Here is a 27773-nt window from a genome sequence, read left to right on the forward strand (position 1 = left end):
TAATTACTCTTATTTTATTTTCTTATTTCTAGTATCATGATTAGGTTATTTCATATTTAATTTGACTAACGCTATTATTGTTGAATTGCTTCCAATATTAATGTTTATTCTATTATTTATTATTATGATCACCATATTGCATGTTAAAGGGAATATGTAATTGAAAATCACGCCTAATAAGATAATTTGGACAACCGGTTTAGGATCCTTTTTAATCTTGTTATTAATTGAAGTGATCACAATATTTTAGAATAATGTGTGCATTAATATTCAACCAATTTAGCTTGATAATAGTTTGGAGCAAATTGAATATTTTGTTTGTATGCCTTTGAGATCGCAGGAATCACTTTTCACTATAAGAATCGAGTAGAGGCCAATACGGGCGAATGTGACTCCATGACTCACTTCGTACCATCATCCCCGATCCTCCTTTCGTGGTTCCGAACCATATGGAGTTAGTAATCTCATGGATTATGAATGGGGTGTAACCTTCACGGGTCAATCGTTGTTGCCTATCGTTGTCCCTTATTCGTGGTTGCCTTTTATGATCCGTGAACGGTTTACAAGTTCCTTAAAAACTTGTTGGCGGCTCCCTACTTTGCTTTGTCCCTAATCGTATTATGTCAATTCCTACTTCCTAAGAGTGCCAAGCATATTCACAACATGCTTTTAACGTAGGCGCACTTCAAACGACGCCTACAGGAACCTCTGTGAGGTAACAAGTTAGCTAAATTTTCCTTAATATTTAGACACATATCCGACTGGTTTTGACCATTCGGCTCTTTCCTCATTTCCAGGCCATGCTGCGCGTCCAGGGGCTAAGAAGGCCAATCCAGGAAAAGTCTAAAGAGGTAACAGCCGCTAAAGCTTGAGCCGAGTCCGCCTTAGACCGAGCTCAATTTGAAATTGCTCAGAATGAGCTTCTGACCCTTGATATGATGTATTCCCAGACGGACGCCAACCTGCAGGTGGAGAAGGACCTGGATTCGGCCCGCTCCAAAATTAATGACCTTAAGGCCGAAGTTAAAGGCCTTAAGGAAAAGCTTGAGCCTCTTCAAGAGGCCAAGAAAGAGGCCGAGAGGGCCAAGGAGCGGGTTGGCCGCCTGGAGGGGCGCCTGGCGAACCAACAGCAGCAGCTGAAGGCCAAGTTCCAGTCCCGGGCTGAGGAGGAGAAGCAGGCCCTTGTCAAACAAATGATGGAGGACTACGATACCATCATGCGGATGGCATGGGAGGCGGTACAGCCGGGTGCTGATTTTGGCATCTGGAAATCTAATTTTGATCAAGCAAACGAGGATTTCAATGCTGAACTCCTTCGCCAGGCTGAAGAGGAAGCGAACAAGGATGACGCTGATGGCGATGAGGCCGACTCCTCTTCAGGATCCTCTGGGGACGAAGACGGGGAAGAGGAGGATAATGAAAATGAAGAGCATCCGTCAACTGATGATGCGGCTGCCAATGCCAATAATCCCTCTGCCCCTTAAAGCTTTTTAGTTGTTATTTCTGCGGCCGAATGGCCATACATTTCATCTTCCGGCCTGCGTGCCGAGTATCCATGTATCTTTACCGACCGAGGGGTCGGGTAATTTGACAATTTTCTCTGGCGTGGCCAGCAAACAATCTTACCCAGACGTCTGGTGGCGATTGGGTCTATTAATCTAGAATCATTCGGCCGTTTGGCTGAGTTTATTCATATTCTTTTTTTTTTGTTGCATGTTTTTTGGCTAAGTATTATAACCTATATACCATGCGAATGTTTTTGCCCCTGGACGAATGTCGAGTGGTTTCGGTTGAGTGGATTGATTGACTTAGAAATTATGGATACTTAGAAGAGTATGCATGGTTTCTAAGTCAATCAATCTCTATGGAGATTGCCCCAAACCACGCGACAGACGTCCATTCGGAGCGCGCGAATAATTATTTTCACTCGGCCATTGGCTCAAATGAAATACAAGATGACTTAGCAAATTTGCTAAAAAGAAATCTCTCGCCTGTTTTGCCCCAAGGGCTAATAATAGGCGCATCCGGCCTAAGGCCTCGACGAGATAAGATGTTAAGTTTTAACTTAGTCTTAATTTTACTTTAGAATAATCCGCCTGTCTTGCCTCGAGAGCAAAGAGCGGGCGCATCCGACCCCTAGGTCTCTTTTTTAATCCGCTAAGTATTTTATCTCGTTTTCTTGGTAAGTAATAGTCCGCCTGTCCTGCGTTTGGGCAGAAACAGGCGTATCTGGCCAGGGGCCTCAGTAAAAAAAATTTCGCCTGTCTTGCCCCAGAGCAAAAACAGGCGCATCTGGCCTAATGCCTCAATAGCCTCTACTTATGACATGGTGACCTTTTTCTGACTGTGCTAGAACCGTTAGAATTTTTTTGGCCCTTTTAGGTTTCACTTTCGATTAAACCAAACGACTGCGAATGCTTCCTTAGCATTCGGTAGGGCCGCTTGATGTATTTGTAGAGAAATGTGCCACCCAAATAGGAGATGCTTCTCCTCGACGAATTCGCCTGAATGGGCATCGCCGGTTATCTGACTCATGTTGGAGCAGACGGTCATACTCATGTTGGAGCAGACTATGACCATTCGGTCTCTATCTGTTTAATATCCGGCCATTGGCCTTAAAATGATTTTATCTGGCCTTAGGCCTTTTAAGCAGTTATTCGTTAAGTGTTAGCATAATACTCAAAGAATTTCGTAGAAACGACTACTCTAAGGCAGTCGGCTCCTTCATAGGGGTTGGGGCGTCTGTTATTGGGACAGACGTTACCCAAATACATTGGCCGCCTGTATTTTGTACAGGCGATACTACTAATAAAAAGACAAGTTGGAAATTAAGGCATATTCTCATTAGCAAAGTTTTAAGAGACAAAGTTTGAGGTATTTACATTTGTACTTAGAAATAGTACTTTTTCAAATTGTCCACATTCCAAGTTCTAAGCAGCTTCCTGCCGTCTGGTTCTTCCAGGCGGTAGTTGCCGTCTCTTAATTCCTCATATATTCGGTAGGGGCCTTCCCAATTTGGGGTTAGCTTTCCCTGCTCATTCGCCCTATCGATTGCCTCCATTTTCCGTAGCACAAAGTCCCCCACTTTGAGAGGACGTTTGTGTACTCTTTTGTTGTAAGCCCGTGTCATTCTCAGACGGTAAATCTCATTGCGCAAGGTAGCATTGCCCCTGCGCTCTGGTAGTGAGTCCAATGCCAGCTGCATGGCCTCCCAGTTAGCTTCTTCGTCATATAACATGACTCGGAGAGTCGGCTCATAGTGTTCAATGGGCAGGACAGCTTCTGCACCATACACCATGAGGAACGGGGTTTCTCCATTTTCCCCTTTAGCAGTCGTTCTGATGGACCAGAGGACGTGTGGTAATTCATCCGCCCAAAGACCACCAGCCCGTTCAATTTTCTTTTTAATCCCGTCTGAGTTTAGTTTGTTGAAGGCTTCAACCTGGCCGTTTGCTTGGGGCCGACCGACTGATGCAAAGAAGCTTGAGACCCCTTGTTCTCCCAACCAAGTCTTGAGTTGAGGCGTTTCGAATTGAGGACCATTGTCAAAAACCATAGACATGGGCACCCCAAAGCGAGTGATAATATTCCTCCAGATGAAGGAAATAACGTCCTTTGTCTTAATGTTTTTGACAACCTCCGGCTCTACCCACTTGGTAAAGTAATCCACAGCTACCAATATATAGCGCTTGTGCCCTGGTGCCGCGGTGTAAGGCCCAAGTATGTCCATGCCCCATTTGGCAAAGGGTATTGGGCTGTGGATGGCCGTCAGGTCTGTGGCCGGACGATGGATGAGATTGCCAAACTTTTGACACTTGTCACACTTTTTGACCATTTCCATAGCATCCGACTCCAGAGTTGGCCAAAAATAGAGTCGCTTGGCCTTGGCAGCCAGGGACCTGTCGCCTATATGAAAGGCGCAGAACCCCGCATGCAAATCTTCGAGGACCTCTTTACCCTTCTCTGGAGTAACACACTTCAACAAGGGTTTCAAGAAACCCGTTTTGAAGAGTTCTCCTTGTCTCAGCTCGAAGTTTGCCACTTTCTTCTTCACAACAGCCGCCTCCTGGGGTGAATCAGGGAGCTTGCCGTCTGCAAGATAAGCCCGGATGCTGTCCATCCAGGTAGAGCTTCAGTTGAGAATTCCAATGGGGTCTTCATTAGATATACTTCTCTTTTCCATGACTTCCCAGAAGACCGACCGAGGCGTTTCACAAGAGGCGGATGATGCTAGTTTTGACAGAGCATCCGCCTGATTATTTGAAGATCTGGGCACCTGAGTTAGATGGAACTCCTCAAGTGTCCCAACTTCACTTTTGACCGCCTGCAAGTATTTTATCATGGCCGGATGAGTGGTCTCGTACGTTCCATTGACCTGGAGTACGACTAGTTGAGAGTTAGAGCAGGCGTCAATCTTTTTTGCCCCTGCCGCCTTGCAGTATCGAATGCCGGCCAGCAGGGCCTCATACTCGGCCTCATTGTTAGAGACCTGGAACTTGAACCGTAGTGCATATTTGTACTTATCTCCTTCAGGAGACTGACAGATAATCCTTGCACCACAGCCGATCATAGTGGAGCTCCCATCCACATACACTTTCCAAACCTCGTCAGTATTATCCGGTACAAAGTCGGCGAATGCTTGCCCCTTTATTGCCTTCCTTGGTTCGTAAGTGATCTCTAATCCTTGCATTTCAATTGCCCATTTAAGCATTCGTCCAGAAGACTCCAAGGTTGTGAGCGGCCGCTTGATCGGTTGGTCAGTATAGACATCTACCGCATGTGCCAAGAAGTAGGGTTTAAGCTTCTTGATGGCCATGTAAAGAGCAAGGCCGAATTTCTCAACCATGGGGTACCGAAGCTCCGCGTTCCTCAGAACATGGCTAATGAAATACACCGGGAGCTGGATGCCGTCTCTTTCAGCTAAGAGAACGACACTGAGGGCATGATCAGAGACGACTAAGTACATGAAGAGCTTCTCTTTGGGCAAAGGGCTGACAAGCCTTGGAAAAGAGTGCAAATGAGTTTTCAGCTTTTGAAAGGCCGCCTCTGCATCATCCCCCCATTCAAAGTTGGTCTTCTTTTTTATTGCCTGGAAGAAGTAGAGACACTTGTCACCTGACCGACTGAGGAATCTCCCCAAGGCCGCCATACAACCTGTTAGCTTTTGCACTTCCTTCACAGTACAGGGCGACTGCATGTCGATTATCGCCTGTATTTTCTCTAGGTTGACCTCTATTCCCCTTTGGTCAATCAAAAATCCGAGAAACTTCCCAGACTCAACGCCAAAGACACACTTTTTTGGGTTTAGCATGACCTTGTGCCGCCTGAGTGTGGCGAATGTTTCTCGGAGATCAGCAAGGTGATCCGCCTGTTGTCTGGATTTGAATATCATGTCATCAATGTACGCCTCTACATTCCTTCCGGTTTGATTAATGAAGACCGTATTAATCATTCGTTGGAAAGTAGCAGGCGCATTCTTCAAACCAAACGGCATCACTGTATAACAGAACAACCCCTGATCAGTGACGAATGTCGTCTTTTCTTGATCTTTTTTCCACAGGGGGATCTGATGGAAACCTGAATAGGCGTCCATAAAACTCATCAGGGCATGTCCGGCTGTTGAATCGACCAGGCTGTCGATCTTAGGCAATGGATAACTATCCTTTGGACATGCCTTGTTGAGGTCTGTGTAGTCAACACACATCCGCCAAGTTCCATTCGGCTTCTTTACTAACACAACGTTAGCTACCCATTCAGGGAAATTGCATGGCCGAATGAACTTGGCGTCCAGCAGTTTTTTAACTTCGGCGGATGCCGCCTGACTTCTTTCCTCGCCATGGTTTCTTTTATTTTGTCGGATAGGCTTCTTTTTGGGATCCACGACGAGTTTGTGGACAGCAAGATCCGGACTGATGCCTGGCATCTCCTCCACTTCAAAGACAAAGATGTCTTTGAATTCTCTCAGCAGCTGGTGAAGGCTTTCGCCCAGCTTCGCAAACGCAACCGTCCCCACCTTAACCGTCCGCTCTGGGCGACTGTCGTCCAGAGGGATATCAATGTGTTTGCCAGCAGGTTGGGGACGGAGATCATCCGACCGTTCCCCGGTCAGTGATTGCTATTGCTTTTCTTTTTTGACCGCCACCAGCTGATCAGTCTTTCTTTTCTTTCCGGCTGGTGGGGCCGACTGTTCTTCCTCGACATTGTCGAGGTCAATCGTTTGCTTGCCCCGGCCGGATGCTACGGCAGCGGGCTTGACGTCCGAGAGATAACATTCTCGAGTCATCTTTTGGTCCCCATTGAGGGAACCGACTGTTCCATCATCCTTCTCATACTTGAGTAGCATGAGCGCAGGGATGATGACGGCCTTGCACTCATTAAGAGTGGGTCGGCCGAAGATGATGTTGTAAGCTGTGAGCTCTTCAACTACTAGGAAACGGATGGTCATGTGCCGACCATCTCCTCTGCTTCCTAGTCGGACTGGTAAGTCAATGCGTCCGACTGGGTGCACAAGTCCTCCCCCAAACCCAACAAGGGTGTGGGAGACCTCCATCATGCTGTCCGGCTTGTTCTTGAGATTGGATAGGCATTTGAGGATGATGAGGTCAGAGGAGCTTCCTGTGTCAATCAGGATTCGACCAACCAGCTGATTGGCCACCTTGCATTCAATGATCACAGGGTCATCATGCGGCCGGCGGACTTTGCCTCTGTCCTGCTCAGCGATGACGACTTTAGGGAAGGCGGATGTGCCTGCCGCCTCTCCTTCATCAACAGAGTTGACCATCTTCCTCAGATGGTCCTTGGTGCCCCGAATGGTCGGGCCACCTCCAGCAAAACCGCCTGCTATGGTGTATACCGGATCTTCATCAGTTTCGGCACTCACAGCAGGCTGGGGAGTCTTTTTCTTGGACTGCCCTAGGTTTGCCTTTGAAGTCACTTTGGACTTCACATAGGACTTGAGCTGTCCTTTGTTGGCCAGACGGTCGAGCTCCCGCTTGAGACTGAAGCAGTCGTTCGTGTCATGGCCAACATCCTCATGGAAATGACAATGCTTGTTCTTGTTCCGATTTTCAGCGGAACCTTTCATAGGAGTCGGCTTCTCAAGAGTCAGCCGACCCTTATTTTCCAAGAGAATGGAGCAGCAGTCCTTGTGGAATTCGTACCTTGGGACGTACGGATTCCACTTTTTTTTCTTCTTCTGGGCCGGTTGATCAGGAGTTATCAATGGCCCAGACTTGTTTTTTCTTTTTGCTCTCTTCTGGTTTAGGAGCCGGCTGAGAAGGCCGACTCTCTTTTTGTCGGTCGGACTTTTTATGGTCCGACTGCTTATTGGAGGAGCATAGTTCGGTCGCCTGTATATAGGCTTCCGCCTCCCGCAAGGCTCCTTGCAGAGTAAAGATTTGTTTGCGGACGAGTTCGTACTTAAAAGTAGACCCGTCCTTCAGACCCTTAAAGAAGTCTGTGAAAGCGACCTCATCAGACAGCCCATGAATCTGGATTCGTACTAGATTGAATCGTCTGACATAGGAACGCAAGCCTTCTCTATCTCCCTGTTGTACGTTGCCCAAGTCAAGGCTTGTATTTTTGGCAGGGATGTTCATAGAGAAGTTTGAGGCAAACAAGAACGCAAGCGTCTTGAAGCTGTTTATGCAACCAGCCGGCAGATTGCCAAACCACTGTTGGGCTATGCCCTTCAGGGTGGCTGGAAAGCAACGACACCATGCGACATCATCCAACCCTTGTAGATACATGAGGTGGGTATATGCTAGCAGGTGGTCTTCTAGGTTGGAGGTCCCGTCATAGGCTCCAACCAGAACATTTTTTTACTTTAGCCGGCTGTACGGCTTCAGTTATTTCCCTGGAGAAAGCAGAGGGTTGATCTCCAAGGTGTTTCAGCCTAAGGTGCCAGTCCGTCGGCTGATAGCCGTATGCCGCCTATCCTCCAAAGAGGGCAGGCTGCATGTAAGGTAGAACCGGCGCCTGGTACAATGGTTGTGCCTTGTACTGGGCCGACTGGATCATATGAGGACCAGACTGAACCCGTGGGCTGCTCGCTGGGGTCTCATGTACAGACTGGGAACACCTCGCAGAGGTATTCCGAAAGCTATCATGATAAGTCGACGTTGAGGCCAACTCCGATAGCTGGGTCTTCTTCTGCTCAATGTATTGCCAAGCATCAGAGAATGCTTTCTTACTACCATCCGGCTGTATGTGCCGGATGGCTTTTCTTGTGCCCGTTTCTGGGAAACGGAGCCTGGTAAGGTTAAATTGGGGCCGAGTCTTCTCAGGGTGAGGAGTTGGCTGTCGGTCCCTGACCAACTTCTGTTTGCCAGCTGAGGCTGACTTCTTGGTCGACTGCTCCTTTCTAGGAGTAGGCGGCTTCTTGGAGGCGAGTTGTTTAATTTTACCCCTAAGACTGCTCAGGAGTCTCATGAGTTCATCTCGAGTGACGGAAGTCGATCCTGCCGCCTGGGAAGGATCGCCCGGCCGCCCCGAGAGCTTCTTTGGCTGACCAGCAGTTTTGCTTGGCCCTGCCTGATCAGCGTGACGCTCCCGCTTTTCCTTACTGCGGATGCGTCTAGAGATGAGGGATCCGTTTGGGTCCACATAGGTTTCGACATCAGCGTCGTCACCCGAGTCATGGTCCGTCTGGACCAGTATGTCTTCTGGAGGCCAATTGGCCTCTGGATTCGGTACAGGGACTTGTGAAGCCATTTAAGAGGTACTCTCCCCACAGACGGCGCCAAATTTTTCGGGGGTTTTTGTCCCTTGGGAGAGTTACAACACTGAGACTGGATTCAGCAATGGACGCCTGTACCTGCAAAGCAAACGGACCGCCGGATGGTCGGTGGTCCGCCTCCGAAGATTAAGTTAGTAAGCGTTCGGTAATAAAACGTGCGGAAGTAAAGTTATCTGCTCGGATCCCAAGCTCAGGTAAAGTGATGTCTGTTCTTTGAAAATGACAACTCTGTAGTAAGTGACGTATTGTCTCGTATTGCGTGTATATTCCTGTCCTGTCATAAATGCGAGAATGTCCCTATTTATAGGGTCCTTTTGGATAGTGTGTCCTCCCTAGGATCTGGTGACCTAGGGATTAGGTCACGCCGCAAAACGGCGCCTCAAGGTTTGGGCCCTTGAAGGCCGCCATTCCAGAGGCAATGCCTGAGTGACACGTGTCACTGAGCCCAAAAGGTCTTTGGGGCAATTTTTAGGATGACACGCGTCGCCTTCCGATTGGTCCATGCTGGATCATCACTCTGTTTAGGGCAGAGGAATGTCTGCCCTCCACGTGTTATCATCTCATAGGTCCAAATGACACCTTTACTGAGGACACGTGGCATTTTCTGATTGGGCCACCTGGCCGGGTAAAAATACCCAAATCAATATGAGTTATACGTTAAGCAAAATATAATCAAGTGGGATCTTGTTGGATTCGTCTCATATAATACTTCCACAATATCAACTTTTTATAATTTTTACTGTTACACAATTATAGATATTTAGCATATAAAATGTGTTTTGGGATGCGTAATTTCCTCCTTGTTGCAATATTAACAGAACGGAGGAAGAGCAAGCGAAAAAAAAACAACAAAAGGACTAAACGTGGTAAAGTCATGCCCCTAGTATCCTCCTCTAAAATAAACATTATTAATAAATTCTAATTGGGAGTAATGAAAAACTCTGCGATTGGCCAATCAATCCGCCGCTCGATTTCCTCCTCAAAATACACCCCATCTGGGCCATCTCAAATTAGGTACCACAATGTCTACAATCATGTAAAAAAAACATAAACTATACAAATATATCCTTATCATAATCTTATATTAGATCTTATCATAGTTTGACAGTACAAGTGTACAACTTCTTTCCAAATGCAGTATAGATAATGGCTTAATTCAAGATAGTGGGATCATAATGTTTCATAGCTAACGTATTCATCTTGACTAAAATTTCTGCACCCTTTCCCTAAATAATAAAGTAGCATATGAAAAAGAGAACACCACATTGAACAATGAATTATTTAACAATGAATTACTAAACACATAATGGATGCCCAAAAGAACAAAGGCGAAGAATAATACAGTGATGGCTGGAAAATTTTACGACCAAAGTTTAATAGCCATTGAAATACTAATATCAATCTTAATCTTTAATCTTAGTAAATTAGTCATTTCTCCCAATTTTTTCCCCTAAATTTTAATGGTTAGAATGTTTTGAATGAGTCAATATTAGTAATATACTGCGCGAGAACAATAATACATCAAATGAAGAGATTTCTATTATCCAAGTTCTTCACCAATCTTCAAAATATAAAGCTTGATTGTGCTCTTGTTCAATCCCCGTAACTGATCACTGTCTTTTCGTCAAGCTTTCGAGCAACTAGAGGCAGCATTTCGCCTTGCACAGCATCCCACAAAGTACACTATTGACTGATACAAGAAAAAGTGGAAGCAAGAAATGAGAAAAAAAAGCAGACAATTTGTTTCTAAGTCCTTTATGATGATGATGCATGCATGTTTATGCTTGGAGAACAAAAACTTATATATTATGTACACAGGCTAATACTGAGCTATAGAAAACATATACGAGTATATTCATTAAGTGGCTAGTATTTGACTTCTATATCTTACCAAAACAACGAAAAGGACCACGTTGAATATTGCAACCACCCTCCACTCAGTTTTCATGTACTGAGCAACTCCTGCCCTGAAAAAGTACAAGCAAAAGCATTATAACTAACAAACAAATCGAGTTATAATAGAAAAAGATATGCAAGTACTTTAAGGCGAATTACACTTACTTGCAGGAATCACAATTGTAGCATCTAATGGTCTTCTTGTTCTTGTACAACTTGCAATCTTTGTTAGAACTAGCCGGATGATAGCTCAGATCATAGTATGAAGCATTGACAGCAGGATAGTCACACCTAACAGGTGATAGAAAACAGGCTTTTAAAACGCTAGGCTAAAGCAGTGTCACAGACATCCCTCACATCTATTGCAATTGAGTACTTGGTCAATGATGCTTTACAATATACAAAAGCAACAAGAAATAGCCCAACAAACACACGATGAACAATTAAAAGTTCCAACGACTGAGTTCAGTTTCCAGCGAGTCCCAAGTAATACTGGTCAAAGATATAAAGAACAAAGCATGTAATTTCAATTTGAAACAATGTTCAATAATTGTTGCCACTAAAAATGGGGAAGGAAAATTTAAATTATTTGCTTCTAAAATTCTGAATACCAATTAAACAAGACTATTAGAAACTTACTCAGATGGTGGCCTGCAACAACCAGCCTCAATTGGGGTCAGTTTTGCTGCTTTATACTTCTTCAAAGTCTACTGGATACAAAAAGATTATTGTAAACACAATAGTATTTTGTGCATACCCCATTCCAAAAGATCACATTTATTTTATATTTGTCAGTGCCAAGAAAAAACCCATTCTTTCCAAACTCCCTCTGATACAAAGTTACATTTTACATTTGGCCCCATTTGGGTTATAGCTTGATAATTTTGGGTGTTAACTTTTCAAATGATGAACTGATTAACATAATCATCTCAACAATACGTTCACAGAAAATACGTATATGCTTTACTTCAGCATAAAAACTAATAGTAATCCTGCCAAACTGAGACATGCTAATATATGGATTTTGGACTATCACTGTTATCGGTTTTTTATATAAAACACAGATTCAATTAAGAGCAATAAAGCTCACTAAAGTTGTATGGTTTATCACAAACCTAAGTCATGTGTCAATTGGCAAAGATTTACTATATAGTGTGAATTATAAATTCGAAATCAGAAATCCAAAATGATCAAAAAGCTTCCTAGGAAAACCCAAGTATATATTACTCCGTACTTAGGATTAGTAGATGTCAACTAGTTTAGACAATTAAAGTCTTAGAGGTGTAACAAAGCCCTGGGATCAAAATCACTTTGTGGCTCCCTACTTCCCTAGTCACCAATAAGAAATTAGGATTAGGTTCTCCACTCTTCTAGAAAAATTTACAAGTCTATATAACCTATTATTAGACATGGAATGGCATGCCCTATTCATTGTCATAGTACAGATTTTAGAGAAAGAGGAGATAAATTGAGCAGCTACTGTTGACTCTAGATTTTGCATTGAAAGATCAAGAATATTCGATTATTCAATACGTCAAACCCTATTATTTTTATTACATTACCTCAAGCATTTGACCGCATAAGCCCTAGGGAATACTATTTTCATCTTACTCTCTTAAATCACCTTCCTCTTAGGGTTAGTTTGTTATGGTAACGAGTATTCAGTTTTTTGAATAATTAAAACACGTTTTTTTGGAAACTAGATAGTAGTTTCCCAGATTTCGGTCACAAGTTTCAAAATTTGTGTGACTAAATAATGTGTCATGTCTACTAATTTTCAGTTCATTGTTTAACTTATATCATACCAATTCTAAATCTGACATCCAAAAACCGAAAACTAGTATATATGAGTTATTCACACCTATCCAAAAAATTGGGCATTGTTATTCTGTGATGGAAAGAGTAAAACTTGTACAAATAAAACAGGAATATGGAAAACATACCTTGTACTTCTTGGACAGCTTAGCACAGTCCTGAGATTTCACGAGACAGGCCTTCAAATTATTCCAGTTATGGGTATTATTTAGCTGAAAGAAATTAAATTAGCTATGTATCACAAAAGTTGTCATCTGTAATCAGTATCTCTGCCCAAGATTTTTTTTTTTTTATAAAAAAAAAAAAAAAAAAATTAAAAAAAAAAAAAAAAAGCGCAGAATTCTTACTTCCTTCAGAAACCATGAACTGTAATCGTGCAGTTGATACTCCTTATATCTGATGAGATAAGAATAGGTAAAACCTTAAATTGACAAGCATCATTGAAACAAAAGTGAAATATCAAAGCAAATTAACAGTTATAAGCACATGTAGGTATGTAGCCACAAAATTCCACACAAATTTCACATTTGATTATTGCCACAACAGAACTAAAGGTTAAAAAGCAGAACCCAGGTTTAGTTTTTACCTTAATCCAGCCACCTTGTGTCCTGATCCATTATTTGTCACAATAAATCTGAAAACATAAAGATTGTTAGGAATATAGGAAAATAGATCAATGGAAATCACTCTAATCAAGGAGTTTATATTATCTGACAAAGATCAATCAAATACCTCAGGACTTTAATGTGCACGTGAGAAGAAACTAAAAATATACATAATCATCCAGAAACCAAAGCCATCATTATCAAAAGGGAAGACACAATTAGCAACATTAGGAGTTTGGAAACCAAATGAAGCCCTTCTCAGTAGAAGCTAGAAGCTGCATCACTAAATACTCTTTTATACTATTGTTTTGGCCGAACTATCTAATATGTCAAAAGTCTAATCCATAATTTCATTGCCTATTTTAATTTTTTTACTATCACAGTTGACTTTCCTTCCAGATCTTCCCATCACACTAGAATTTGTTTTTTTAAAATTTATAAAGATCCAAAAAGAAATCAAGTTGATTACTTCAGCCAAGGTCATCCACATTAACCTTTTCACCAACCTACCAAGCCACCAACTACCCATGGGTCAAGTGAAGATTCTAAGAAGACCTATAGGGCTAGGTAAGGACGTCATATAACAAGAAAAAAAAAGAGGTAACAACGATAGTAGTTTTGTCTGTACGAAGACTGCTATCACACATAGGAAGGAGCTAAAGTGATAAAACATGATGAATTAGTGAGGGGTTCACCTTCACCACTTCCATGTCTGTACATCCAATAAAACAAGTGTCCTCATTTTCTTTTGATAAAATTAAAGTTTAATTAACCCTGTCCAAAGAAAGTATCCAAACACTAAGGACTAAGAAAGCACAATCATAACACACCAATTTGTTACAATTTGCAACAAGTTACAATTTCTGACATCAAGTGGACATACAAGGAAAGATTAACATCTAGCGTGAGTTCAAAACTTCCAAGTATCATTAACCAGCTAAATTGAGCTGATCAATTTAAAGTTTCAACTACAATGCACCAAGAATGACATTATAACAATAATACATCTACAGTGACTACAAAGACTCAATCAATCAAAGCCTTAGTCCATAAGTGGGGTCGGCTACATCTGCCTACATGACTACAAATACTCAAAACAAACAAATTCTCACCACATTAACTATAGTGCTAATAGTCTAGCACAAAGCTACCATCAACCCTTGTAATGCCTAACTTAAGCTAATTCAAGAAACAAAGAATTACACTTGGAAGAAAAAAAACTTACGCCAATACAGTGAAGATCAAAATGGCGATGAGTATCAAGCATAACAGTGTCAAATACTGAAAAAAGAACATAGGTCAAGGAAACCTCATAACAGAAAAATCAATGGATCAACCCTATTCATTCATTAAGAATTCAAGACAAAGGATACAATCCATAACAAGATTGAGTTGTTCTTCCATGCTCCCACTAACCCAATTAATGATCTGTAAGCCAAAAAGGATATTAAATTCATCATCAAATATACCCAAATATGCATTTTTTAATAAAAAAATAAAATAAAATAAAATAAAGGAATTAACAAGGGTTTACACTACAAGTATGATAGCACCAAGGCCTAAAACAGGAAAAGTGAGAGATTTTCTGCAACCATCAGTATGACTGCTCATCCATATTCCGAATCCAATTACTCCCAAAGCTATAAGCTGCATCACATCACATAATCACAATTTAAGCAAACCCCATTTCACAAATTAGCATTGAATTAACACCCAAAAGTAGAAAATTAACCAGATTCAAAACAAACCCATTTCCCAAAAATAGAAACCCATATCAAATAATTAACATTAAAAGCACCCTAAAACAAAAAAGTTCAACATATGAAACACATACAGAAATAATCCCTAGTCACTACTCGGTCAGGCTTAATTGATGCGTTACTAGTTTAAATTACACTATCAACGTGACAACTAATTCAGGCCGTGGCGAGTAAATAAAATAAAGAGTAGAGTGTGTTACCGTGGTGAGAAAGTTGATCCATTTAATGACAAAGGTGCTAGTTCCTGCTGCACCTTCAGAACCCATCTTCTCTGAAACAGAAGAGAGAGAGAAAATGGAAAGAAGCCGTTGAGTTAATTAAAGTAAGTTGAATAGAAGATATTAGAATAGAATATGAGATGGGTCCAAAAAATAATAATTTTTTTCAACTTGTTTTCTTGTTGTTTGATGGCGCTTGCATTGTACTGCAAGTAGAAGTTTCAACTTTCAAGTTTGTATCTTTGAGTTGGAACTTAGAAGGAACAACAAAGGAGGTATGTTAAGGAATTTGGAAGTATTGTTAGGGGTATTTTAGTCATTATGGTGATAGCGGGAATATAGGTGCATCTACAATCTAGATGTGTTTTTGTTACTTTTAGGGAAAGTCCAATTTTTAAATGTCTTGACTTAAATCTTGCTAATGAACGCTCCTAGGTGTTGGATATGAATTTAAAATATTGTCTAAAATAATATTAATTTGGAAAAGAATGATAAAATTACGCATCGATCAGTGTAATTAATGTTCATTTTAATTTAATCTTTCTACTTTTAGTTAGCTTATCCAACGCCTCCAGGACATTTGTTAGCTTTTACCTTTTTTATATACGGAGTACTCCGTATTTTATTTGATCTATTTAACCACGTTGCCTTTTATTTGTTTGTTTCAATGTATATTTTTGTAATACGGAGTAATAATGTGTAAATACGGAGTAATAATCGATAAATGAGCTTAAAAAACATCAAATTATAAATGAGCTTAAAAATCAAATTATACAACTAAAAGAAAGTGAGTCTCATGTGAATAAAAAAAAAAAACCGAAAGTCTATAAAAAAAAACGCATCAGTGGTGGAACAAAATAATTTTAACAAAAAATATCGTACAGTACAATATAAAGAATCAAAATCAACTAATTTAACTAATCTAGAGCTGGGAAAAAAACTTTAGGTTAGTGTTATTAACTAAGTTCCGAACAAAAGCGCTTAAAAATAAGGAAAGAAAAAAAAAATCAGGGTCAGAAACGCAAGAAGATTTGCTTAAATTTCGGTGCAAATTTCGAAAATTGACAAACCAATAAAAAATCAACTTTTTTTTTTTTTTTTGTAAGCAATAAAAAATCAACTAATTTAACTAATCTAGTCTAGAGCTGAAAAAAAAGAAGCAATCTAGTCAACAAGACCATAAAGTTTCTCGATACAAGGACGAATAGGAACGGTGACCCCTTTGATATTCTATGGTAAATTTCAAAGATTAGAAGGAAGAAACAAACACCATGCAAAAGTCAAGTATTTAAATAAGGGTAATGTTATATGTAGACTTAAGAGTTATATATAAGCATTAAATATAATCTTGAAAATTGTATAAAATTATAAATTTTAGACAAAAACTCGCGTAAATAAGTATTATTAGTGTTTATATTTTGATGATTTCTTAACTTTTTACGATTTTCAAGTGTAAATTTAATGCTTATACTATTAAACTCAGAGAAAAAAAGTGACAAATTATGAACAAACATGGATTCTTTTAGCATAGGGGCACATTATTTTTTTTTTTTTTTTTTTTAAGATAAATATGAAAATGGAAAATGTAAGAGGATCCTTACATGATAAATTTTGAATTTTAAAAACATTTTCAATAGTTATAGTTGGAGGGACTTGCTTGCTCTTTTTAAAGTTTCTTGCTGCTAGCATCTTCAAAGGATGAAGAATATTATTCCCTACGTAGCAAATTATATCAGAAAAGATTTAACATACATACAACAATTTAGTAGCCATTGGGATACAAATAATTGAATGCTTAATTGTAAATTAATTCTCTATTTGCATAGGTTTTAATTTTAATCCCACCATATTGTCCACGTAAGATTTGTATAAGCTTTATTTGTGTCTATACTTATAAAACCGCAGTCGATGTTTGTGTCACTTATTAAGATGTTGTACCTTATCACACAAGTCTCACAACTAACAAATCTCAAATAAGATTATTTTAGGGATTTCTTTTTTTTTTTTTAAATAAAAATTATTTTAGGAATTTCTAATAGAGTTGATAGATTTTTCATATAAAAAAGAAAACATACAAAATCATGTTACATAGAATTATTTTAGGAATTAATTTCAAAGATGATAGATTGTACGTGTTAGGGTACTCGAGTTACATGCACGTAGAACCTTCCGCTTCGAATATTAGGAAAGTCTTGGATAACAAAGAACTATACTCCGCAATTTTTATTTGGTGCTAACATAACTAACTATATGATAATCCGTAGATTTTTTTTTTTTTTTTGTTTTTTGGTAAGTAATTATATGATAGAATTAGTTCATATCATATAACTTTACTTAATTAGATTAAATTACAATAATTTTAAGAAGTTACCACCGCCCTAGATTGTATTACCGACCCAAAAGCTATATAATACATGTACATACATTTTAGTTTCACATAACTTCAATTCATAGCATAAGATCTTTTTTATTTGTAACAATTATCCATATTATTTCATTGCAACCATAATTTCTCACCATAATATGGAAGTTCATCCTACCCTCTCTCAATCTTCTCGACAATTTTCAAGCATGGAAGTTAATCATGAATGTACTTCGGAAGTCGTAGAGCTAGCAAGAATAACGGTTGAAATCTTAAGAAAGTTAACCAACTGGGGTGAATACTCCAAGTACCATGGCTTGGATTCCAAGGAAGGGGACAAACTCATGGACACCCTAGCCAAGACCAAAGGCCGCCTAGCCGAGGTGGCTAGGAGAAGAGCGGAAGCTACTGGCCGTGATTTCAACACGGTGTTTGATGAGACATACCTTGAGTTTATGCAAATTGAGGCCAAGATAATGGTGAAAGAGTTGCCGGTTGATCCACGTGAAACGGCGATGAAAGACATGGTGGTTTTGGAAGAAGATAGAGGAGAAGTTTGTGGTGTTTGTCAAGAGGAATTTGAAGTTGGAGAAACGGTTTCGGGAACTACGTGCATGCATAAGTTTCATGGGAGTTGCTTGTGGATGTGGTTGTATGATCATGAGACTTGTCCTTTGTGTAGGTTTATAATTTTGCCATAGAATTATTAGTTGAAGATTAATTTGGTGTATTGATTTATATCGATTGTTGAATTATTGATGTTGCAAAATTGCAAATCCAATGTAATAAGATTTGATTTTTGTAATTTGTTAGAGTAGTAGAATTTATTACAAATATAGTAACAAAGTTAGATAGATATTGAGCATATTGTATGTATGTTATACTCTAATGCGTATGCTTCTTCATGAATCTTGATTTAATAAAGATGTTTATTTTGTTAAATCTTTAGTAACCAATTATTAGGGTTTCTTTTTTTGTTTTTTTGTTTTTTTTTTTTTTAATTTTTAGATCAGGGTTGTTCCTTTAATTTGTGTTTAATTGAGGAGTTTTGAGATATGTCACAAAATTAATATGTTTAATAAAAAATAATATGGAGTACAAAATTTAGGAGACTTGAGATGCAAGCAATACAAAAATTGAGGATAAGATTTTTCCTCAATAATTAGGAAAAAAAAAATCAAAAAAGAAAAATTAAGGGGCTGGCCGGGTGTGGGGTTACAATAATGGAAAAGGGGTGGCCGGGAATAATGGAGGGCGAAGGGGTTGGCTTTGGGTATGTGGGTTGCGTAAAATATTTGGGGTAGGTTAGTAATTTATGATATTAGATGTTTGCCATTTAATGAAACAAGGACAATGTATAGAGTTAATTACATTAAAAGTGTCATTAAAAAGTAAAAACTATTGTCTAAAAAAGTTTGTTCAATAGTTGGTTCCTACAGGCGCCTGTACGGTGCAACGTACAGTCGTTTTGTAGGAAAGAACGTGATATATAAAAGTAATGAACATATAGTTATAGTGAAAAGAACATACTATTAAAATATAATGAACATATACCTAAAGTAAAAATAACATACTATTAAAATGTAATGAACATATACCTAGAGTGAAAAGAACATACTTGCACCAAAAAATAATATGTTTATGTTCATTGATCAGTCAGTGTAATGTACTTTATTGCAACATAGTGATCATTGCTTAATGTGAAATGTTTATTAAATTGTCTTCAAATTAGGGTGGTTATATATAGATAAAGTTTATTATATAATATTATCATGTTCTTTATTAATACTGCAGATGTTCTTTAGATATGAAAAAAATATATAAAATTGGATGTTCGTTACAAAACAACTATATGTTCTTTACAAAATAATTGTATGCTCTTTACAAAATAATTGTATGCTCTTTACAAAATAGTTACATGTTCTTTTTGCATTTTTTGGCTGTACCAAGTAAAGTATAGCCGCCTGCACCTTCAAATTTTCAGTTTATGACAAGAGTAGCTATTTACCAAGCCAAACTTGGTATAGTGGAAAGGAAAGCACCTTCCAATCATGAAGTTGGAGGTTCAATCCCCACTAGTGACAATTTGGGGGAGTGAGATTCCCTTATCTTCCCGCATTCTTCCATACTGTCTAGCCCACTAACCCAGATCGGGAGGACCGGTTCTGACCCGATAGGGCCCTTCCCCTTACCAACCCAAAAAAGTAACTATTTTGCCATAGAAGTGAAGGTGGTTTTTTTTGGGACAAAGTTACACACTAAAGAAAAAAAAAACTTGAAGTCACTGATCGAGTATGGATGGAGGAATTTATATTGAGCTTAGAGTATGGATGGAGGAATTCTCAATTGAAGTCGCTGATCTTGTAATGGCAGATTGCCTAGTTGAAGCTTAATAAAATTTCTTTGCTTCCTGTCAAAAAAGAAAAAAAAAATACTAAAAAAGGAAACAAAGTAGCTGACGCTTCCTAGCTGAAGTCGCTAACTGATGGGCAGGCAACACTGCAGCACGAGAGACCTTCATTATATGGGACATTTCGACTATTTGGATCCAACAACAGATAGAAGTGAAGGTTGAGACTTGAGAACAATGAAAGAAAAGGAGCAGTGACAAAAAAAACCTATATAAAAAACATTCTTTATTTACATTCGTGATTACCGAATATAATTTCAATGGATGATAGTTTCTGTTGATTGGTATTGTTCGTATAGTTGGTACAGCCTTACAGGTAATATAAGATCCTATAGCAGATTAGCATGTACTCGTAGATAGTATAAGAACCAAATTATCCCAATCCCAACTAAAAAATTACAATTAACAAATAAACAAAAAGGTTAGGGAGCCCCAAATTAAGAGACGAGATGAAAGCATTTAGAATCGCCTATTCTGTGGAAGGAGAGAATGTACAAATTGGAGGTAGAGGCTGATCAAAATCATATCTCAACTCTATTTGTGCAATTGAGAATCGCCAATTTCATCTCTTCTTTATCCAGTGACGCTTGAACCATTAACTACAAATTTCAGGGAGAGAGAATTTAACATAGTTGCAAATCTTGCAATCAATGAATCAACAGAACACAAATTTATCAAAAAAACAGATTATTGATACTAGCCATGGAAAATCTTAGAATGACAATCATTTTATTATAAGAAGCTAAGATAAGATATAAGATGCCACAAAAAAATTGGAGCAACTTCCGAAAGTTGACATAATTTTCAGAAATTAACGATGAATGAGGCAGGCAACCCTTAAAAAGTGTTTCCGTGCCAAGCAATGAGCCAAAATCATCTATAGGAGGCATATTTCAGTGGACCAAACATGAAACTAACAACTATCTGATCCCAGCATAAAAGGATGGAACTCCCACACCCAGGTAGCAACAAGATTACGAGAGTCCGATGTTAAGAGAAACACTACATAGCAACAAGTTTGAACATTACCTCCTGTACTTTGTTTCCAGATCGAGCTAGTAGCTTGTACTCGTTTTCGAACATAGATGCCATATAAACCTGAAAAGAAGAGTTAGATGGAGATATAAGACCACGAGAGTGATTGATAGCAAAAGCTTACTCAAGAAGACAAAATTGTGGACTTAGATAAAACGTCCCCTTTTTGAAGGGCTTGATAAATAAATAAATTGTCCCAGGGATTTCGAAGATTTTAAGAGCACAAAAATTGGAGCATTTGCCTTTTCTGACAGTGCACAAAACTAAACTTCCTCTAAATGACATATTGACATTACATACTAATTGACGGACATCTGATATGTTTACCTCTTGTGAGAGTGCACAAGACTATATTTTACTACAAATGATGAATCCACAAACAGCAATTTATATATTGATGAAATTTAGTTCCCCAAATAAAAAAGATGCAATGAAGTACTCAGTAAGAAACAAAGAAAATAAATATGTAGCAGCACTCTGTTTAATGCAAACTACTTAAGTCCTCAAGGCCCTAACACTATCATGGTAAATAGCTGCACATATGGCTCAAGGACCTTAACCCTAAGATCTCATTTTAAGTGACTGGCAAATGATCACATATTTAATTCATAGAAATGTGATTTAAGTGAAAGACACCTATTACAATTGAGATAAATATTGACACCTCATTGAGCTCACCTGAAATGTGGGTGCCAAACCAGGACTCAAGAAATACCGGCCCTTAATGACTTTCTGAACACCATCAATTGCTTGCAGTTCTTTAAAAAGTAAATCCACCTCAGCCCACTGGTTAATAAATTCAAAAAAATAATGTTAAGTTCGACCATGACCAAACTAAATGCCCATAAACACTTAAGCTGTGAATGACTTATAAATTCTGTTAATGACTTGTGGCTTCCTTCTCTACATAGAATTTTAACTAGACAAGCTCAAACAAAACAATATTAACACTTTTCAGTATATACTACAGGATTAGTCCAATACCAGCTTTTTAAGACAAGTACTCAATATTGAAAAGCATTTTTTGACATGTGGGTAAGACTATGGATTCCCGAGAAGCTAAGGATATGGAGATATTTGCAATATGGCAGCACAAATTGGCATAATTAAGGTAAAACATGAAGACACAAACCTCTGAGTCAATTTCTGCAGCATTTGATCCCCCACTGCAGCCATTATTTCCAACAATGCATTCTAATGCCTCATTTAGTGGATCTGGCTGCCTCAAGAAAATACAAGATAAGATCTGAGCAACAAGCAATCAGCCTAAAACAGAATAGCAATAAGAGAGCATGCTTACTGTTATCTCCTTTAGGGACAAGAAAATGCGCTCGAGTTGAAAGTCTAATTGAAAAACTTTAGCCTCCACAATCTGCAACCAAAAGCAGCCTCTTCAGGCCTCAACAACAACAACAACAACAAATGCCAAGCAGAAAATTTGATTTAAATTGGGATTTTGTCTACATTAAACATTTTATTCTCAGTTGGAATTTGCTCATTTGGACAGGAAGCCCCAAGTTGGCTACTAGCTATGCAAATGGCTAAAATAGCTGTTTCTCGAGTTTGTAGAATACTAGAATCTCTACAGGTTGAAGCATGAGTTTTCAAAATCCAGATTACATGGCATGCCTTATATACATTAACATGCATTTTTAATTATAAAAGGCAAGCCTCCTTACCTGGCCAATCTTAAGGTATGATGCAGGGTCTAGTGTGCCATCCCATGTTACTTCTGTCTGATGTATTAAAGCAGGTACTCCTTCAACCTACAAAAGCTCATCTCATTACCAGAACATTGATTAAATGATTCCTCAGAATATTTATCTACACAAAATAAGTTATTCCATACCTCAACAAAGATACCAAAATAAGTTATCTTCTTTATGCAGCATTTCACAACATCTCCCACACTAAGCTTTGCCTACATTCAAAATGTACAGTAAATACATTAAAATTTAGTTTTAAGAGAAAAAGGTTGACAATCAATCATGAATCATTTTATTACAAATCTATGTACAAAGCTTATATCCTTTTCTAGGACCATATGCTTAAATCATCTCTATTTTGCAACAAAAATTCCTGTACACAGAAATTTATGACTGCTACCCTCTATTAAGCGAATTTAATATCCTGTCTTAAAAAAAAAAAAAAAAAAAAAAGAGTACTTCTTGCCATGGAGGTGAGAACATCTGAACATGTATGCAACCTTATTTCAAGCAAGAAGAGATTGTTTCCCAAAAGAGGCACGCAGAAAAATACGAAGTAATTGTTGTAAAAAGGATAAAGGTAGTAACAAAGGGGTAACAGCAGGTGTTATCAGCCAAAAAATAAAAGCAATGTACCACATGAAGTCTTAGCAGAGAGCAATCAACAGATTCAACACAATCCAACATTACATAGTTTGTAATTATTAAACAGACTGCTATACTGTGCCGTCAAAACATTACTTGCTCCCAAGGCCAACAAAGGCTCCTGGGAGGTCACCTGATCAAGTAATACTAGCCAAGCATATCAAATTTCAGAGTTTGCATGAAAGCAATCACAGTTGCTTTCTAGTCCTGCAGTCTGACAAAATTTCATACTAGCTGTTGTAAACACAGTTCATCTTTTCTGCCGACTAAGGGTATATTTGGATTAAGGTCAATACATTATGGGGATGATAAAAGTCATTAAGTCAAACTAAGATATGAAGGTGATTAGCAATTAAGTCAAACTAAGATAGGGAATATGTTAGTATGAAGGGAAAGGAAGAAAGATAGAAATGATTACCCTGATATTGGGTATAGCACTTACCCACCTCCAACCTAAGATAGCTATTACAAAGGAGGGTAATAGTTTCCCCCTCTCTCCTTTCTTGTTGCACTTTTATTACTTCATTTTCCTTACAAACAACCTCTTCTCACCTTTATTTTGTCTTTGAGTTTTACTACACCATCACGCATTATTTTCAATCTAAGCATGCCCTAAGGGAAGCATAGGATCCTCTATCACAGATGAAAGACCTAATAGAGTTTATAAGGTTGCTAATTATTCAATGCAGCCCATCTTCATTAATTGAGCTGGTCTCTTTACTAACATTATACAGACATCCTATAGCTCGAAAGTTGAAAGTATGATGTCTTCTGGGCTACATGAAGACACACAAGCTGTCAAAGAATATTATGAATAGTTTGCCCTTCACTTTACAAGTACAACTAGTCAACTACTTCATGGCTAGAGTCACTCTTGCTATTATGTCATCTCCACAATGGCTGGGTTATCCTAGGCTCCTAGCTAATTTGCATAATGATCCTCTTATCTTATCAGAAAACCCTTTCCCCCATCTCCACCCCCACCCTACAAGTACACCAATATACAGTCTGTAATATGACATTCTATGACCTTATTCAGAAGATAACAGCACACAGTATCTCTAGCTGATAGATTCATCCCATTTAACTATTTAAGATCCACAATATGCACTAATCTGCAACACCACAACAGGTGAAGATGATAAAACTATAAATCAATTTAACTGCTGGGGGAGGCGGGTGTTTTGCACTTAGTCAAAAGGCTAAGATAGTAACATAAGATAAATGCAATCATGGATTTTCTCATTATATAAAATTAGCTTGCATGAATATCACACCTACCATAGGAAAGCCCATATATGTGGTACCCTAAAGGAACTTCCCTAATCACAGTTTGAATTAAGATCTAGGTCACTGATGTCAAAACGTAGTTTTTAAACACATGAACATTTGATCTGCTGTAAAGAAAATAAGGTTGCATTAACAAAATGAAAGAGCCAAATGCATATACATATATACAAGGAAGATGGAAAAGCTCACTACCATGAGGCTTCTTTTTTTCTCAACTGTTTCTTCCTTTTCCTTTGGCCTCATAGAAAATATAAGCTTCCTGGACTTCCTATCAGCCAACATGACATTGACTCTGATATGCTGCAAAGATGCAATACATAGTAAATACTAGATTTTCATGAATCTAAGCATATGCACAGAAAATTGCTGAGTTCATGGTAATTTGATCAAACCTGACCAATATATGATGACAAATAGTGGATCTTCTCTTGGTCATATATTTTCAAAAGATCTTCCAGTTCCATATCAGCAGTAATTTCAAGTTTTTCTTTTTCTCTATGACTGGCTTCTAGAACTGGTGAGGACTCAAGAGAACTGCTCTTTTTAAAAACATCATCATTTCCTATAATGCCTAAATGTTGCCTGTACTTGGATGGATCTAAACCATTTCTTCTCAACCATGACTCAAAAGCTAAGAACTTCCACTTTGCTGCCAGGTTTCGATATGGTAAAAATCCTATTAATGACCCATAGGATACCTGAAAGAGAAGCCAATACATGTAAGATAAAAACAAATATAGAAAACAAGGAAGAATGAATTTGTAAGCTTCAGTCAAATCCATACCACAAATCCTCTTGGACTGCAATTAATTAATTCCACATCCACCTTATCTCCAAGATTAAAATGATGCTCCAATTGTGTCCAAGCAGTCTCTTCCGTTGCCTACAAGAGCATAGAGGATCAGATCTACCCCCATTAATAGTGGTTAATTATAACCAGTGGAACATAAGAGATCTAACCTTCAGAGGCTGTGGCTGAGACAATTCTTCCTGGACACCTTTACCATCGAACCTTTCAGGATATGCATGAACCGTGCTCTCTTGAATTGGGTAGGATGATGTTTCTTTTACAGATTGGTCTAATCTATTATTTAAAAACCTATTAGCATATTAAACTTGCTAAGTTTAAGAAACATGTGGAAAGTAACCGGAATTATATACCTTTTTGGTTTTCCCCGGAGAGCAGAATCAACAAAGAACTGAGAGGCAGTCTCTGTTACACCTGAGGATTTACTCACCCCGTCTCCATTCCCTGAATTTCCAGCATCAGTCTGCTCAAGGTTCTGAATTCCTTGAAAATAAATACTTACAAGCATTAATAGCTAGTCTTCGGCAAATACCTTCAGCCTAGAATAGAATGCAAAATCAAAGGAAATGCATTATGTACCTATCGAGGAAATCTCTCCCGGTCCATCTTGCTTTGAAATCAATTCGCCTCCAAATTCTAGAAACGTTTCAGTATAATCCTCTAGCATATCATCCATTCCATTAGGCATAGAATTGCTTCCAATCCCTTCAGTACCCTGGGGCACCATGGCTTGGGGTTTCTCCAATAGCATTTCTTCACCAAACCTAGTCAAGCTTTGACCGTCATCATCCATATTAGACTCAAATTTGTTTGCTGATTTGTTCAGAAGTCCACCATACACTGATCCATCTCTTGAACCATTTTCATTTATACCGCCATCCTCATTCGCCTCACTCATGTTAGGCTTCTTTAACAATGTCATCCCACTAAAAATCTCCCTCACTGGTTCTGTCCTCATCGACAATGTCAAATTCGGCTTAATCTTCAACCTCGATGAATTATACATTTCATCGTCTTCCTCATTATACACGCTTGGTTTTCGTAATATAACATTTGGAACATTGGACTTACTAACACTACTCATCTTAGTTCTAATTGACTCACTTGGCCTCTTTATCTCAGGCAAATTAGAATCGTCCTCACTATTCGTTTTATTTCTAATCGACTCACTTGGCCTCTTTATCTCAGGCAAATTAAAATCATCCTCACTACTCGTTTTATTTCTAATCAACTCACTTGGCCTCTTTATCTCAGGCAAATTAGAATTAACCTCACCACCCCCAACAACAATCCCTTTCTTTGGTACTGGTTTCACCAAATTCAAACCATTTGTAACTTTTTTCGACCCGAGCTTCTCTGGCACATCAAACGGAACCTCTTTCACTTCCACTATTTTCCCCTTGTTTCTATAAAAATCCTTCTCAATTTCGACATAAGATGCATCAGGGTTTAACTTCCTTCCCTTTATCTAAATCACCAACCACATAAACAAATATTCAAGCAAATTAACCCGCAGAAAACCCATATAAATACAAATTTACTCTAACTAAATATTTCAATCAAAACATATCAGAAAACCCATAATCATGTCCATGCAACAAATTCAATAAGCAATAAAACACATAAGTTACAGCAAAAATATGAAGCAAAACTCAATATTATGAAGTTCATACAAAAATTGCAGAAAAGGGAGTGTTGATAAGGTTGAGAATTGACCTTAGCTAAGGTAAGTTTAGGGTCTTCTCCCAACATTTTTCCAAATTTAAGCTCCATTAAGTCCCATTGATTGAGCTTTTTATCATCAATAGGGTCATTTTTAGAGGCAGAAACTGAGAATTTCTTAGGGTTAGTAAGAGTGAAGGATACCCTTTTAGTAGAGGGTAGGAGAGGAGAGAGAAAGGGGCGAGAAAACGATGGAGTTGGCGTTGAAGAGAGAGAAAGTTTTTCCATAGTTGAGATAAACTTAGATAATGTTGATGAAGAAGAAGGTGTTGCAGAAGAAGAACATTTGAAAAATTGTTAATTAAGCCCAGAAAATTGCAGGGAAATAAAAGGAACGGCTAGAGAAGGGAGGGAGTATGTTTATCCGCCAATTTGGAGACGTGGCGCCTTATGATTTGCACTTCTTAGAACAAGATCTTTTTCTACAATCCTAGAGTTTCATGGCATGGTACTTGATCTAGACAGGCCCGACCCGTTGACCCGTCCCAATTTCGGGCGGGCTTTGGAAATTAAAAAAAGGCCCGAATATGAGTTGGGCCTGACCCGCCTTGATTTTTTAAACGGCCTATGGACAAGCTTTTTTGACTCGGCCTAAAAAGCCCACTAAGTCCAAATATAATTTACGAGTTTGGACAAGAAGTATATACATTAGGGGTGTTTAAATCCGGGTACCCGGGTTTTCGGATAGGTACCCGGGTTTTTGGGTACCCGAAACCCGGGGTACCCGGAGTTTCAGGTACTTGTCAATTTGTCCCATGTCACGA

The 27773-nt window shown here is 38.8% G+C and overlaps 3 protein-coding genes across 4 annotated transcripts; 1 reads left to right on the forward strand and 2 right to left on the reverse strand.

The window, feature by feature from the left end:
- Positions 1–9983: 9983 nt before the first annotated feature.
- Positions 9984–15240, reverse strand: LOC110702465 (tetraspanin-10-like). The gene is made up of 11 exons (XM_021880173.1): positions 15014–15240; positions 14588–14700; positions 14427–14481; positions 14279–14334; positions 13035–13082; positions 12796–12844; positions 12577–12660; positions 11273–11340; positions 10799–10924; positions 10629–10704; positions 9984–10427 (listed from the first exon to the last, which is right to left on the reverse strand). The coding sequence occupies exons 1-11, from the start codon at positions 15077–15079 to the stop codon at positions 10362–10364; spliced, it is 807 nt and encodes a 268-aa protein (XP_021735865.1). The 5' UTR covers positions 15080–15240; the 3' UTR covers positions 9984–10361.
- Positions 15241–17554: 2314 nt separating this feature from the next.
- LOC110702283 (E3 ubiquitin-protein ligase SIS3-like) lies at positions 17555–18094 on the forward strand. Its single transcript, XM_021879986.1, has one exon. It carries the CDS (start codon positions 17555–17557, stop codon positions 18092–18094), a length of 540 nt encoding a protein of 179 aa, XP_021735678.1.
- A 1918-nt stretch (positions 18095–20012) lies between these two features.
- LOC110702466 lies at positions 20013–27391 on the reverse strand. Of its 2 annotated transcripts, XM_021880174.1 has the most exons (14): positions 27004–27388; positions 25867–26755; positions 25641–25770; positions 25440–25563; positions 25264–25362; positions 24872–25177; positions 24672–24779; positions 22688–22759; positions 22518–22604; positions 22139–22210; positions 21971–22057; positions 21517–21624; positions 20833–20901; positions 20013–20402 (listed from the first exon to the last, which is right to left on the reverse strand). In XM_021880174.1, the coding sequence occupies exons 1-14, from the start codon at positions 27235–27237 to the stop codon at positions 20325–20327; spliced, it is 2463 nt and encodes an 820-aa protein (XP_021735866.1). In that variant the 5' UTR covers positions 27238–27388; the 3' UTR covers positions 20013–20324. The 2 variants fall into 2 exon arrangements, 1 of the variants encoding a protein (XP_021735866.1); XR_002507467.1 differs by lacking the exons at positions 20013–20402; positions 20833–20901 and having other exon boundaries at positions 21971–22061; positions 27004–27391.
- Between the last annotated feature and the right edge of the window lie 382 nt (positions 27392–27773).

The sequence above is a fragment of the Chenopodium quinoa genome, unplaced genomic scaffold (assembly GCF_001683475.1).
Source record: "Chenopodium quinoa cultivar QQ74 unplaced genomic scaffold, ASM168347v1, whole genome shotgun sequence".
Taxonomy (NCBI): Eukaryota; Viridiplantae; Streptophyta; class Magnoliopsida; order Caryophyllales; family Amaranthaceae; genus Chenopodium; species Chenopodium quinoa.

What these genes read in the sequence shown, in the direction of transcription:
- LOC110702465 (XM_021880173.1), bottom strand. Translation starts at nt 15,079, where the DNA reads ATGGGTTCTGAAGGTGCAGCAGGAACTAGCACCTTTGTCATTAAATGG. An exon ending in TTGATCTTCACTGTATTGGC is followed by an intron (nt 13,083 to 14,278) that starts GTAAGTTTTTTT and finishes TTATGTTTTCAG; the next exon opens with ATTTATTGTGACAAATAATG. An exon ending in TGGTCCTTTTCGTTGTTTTG is followed by an intron (nt 10,428 to 10,628) that starts GTAAGATATAGA and finishes TTCTTGTATCAG; the next exon opens with TCAATAGTGTACTTTGTGGG.
- LOC110702466 (XM_021880174.1), bottom strand. Translation starts at nt 27,237, where the DNA reads ATGGAAAAACTTTCTCTCTCTTCAACGCCAACTCCATCGTTTTCTCGC. An exon ending in CTCCGGGGAAAACCAAAAAG is followed by an intron (nt 25,564 to 25,640) that starts GTATATAATTCC and finishes TTTAAATAATAG; the next exon opens with ATTAGACCAATCTGTAAAAG. An exon ending in GTTTGGCACCCACATTTCAG is followed by an intron (nt 20,902 to 21,516) that starts GTGAGCTCAATG and finishes TCTTCTTTTCAG; the next exon opens with GTTTATATGGCATCTATGTT.
- LOC110702283 (XM_021879986.1), top strand. Translation starts at nt 17,555, where the DNA reads ATGGAAGTTCATCCTACCCTCTCTCAATCTTCTCGACAATTTTCAAGC.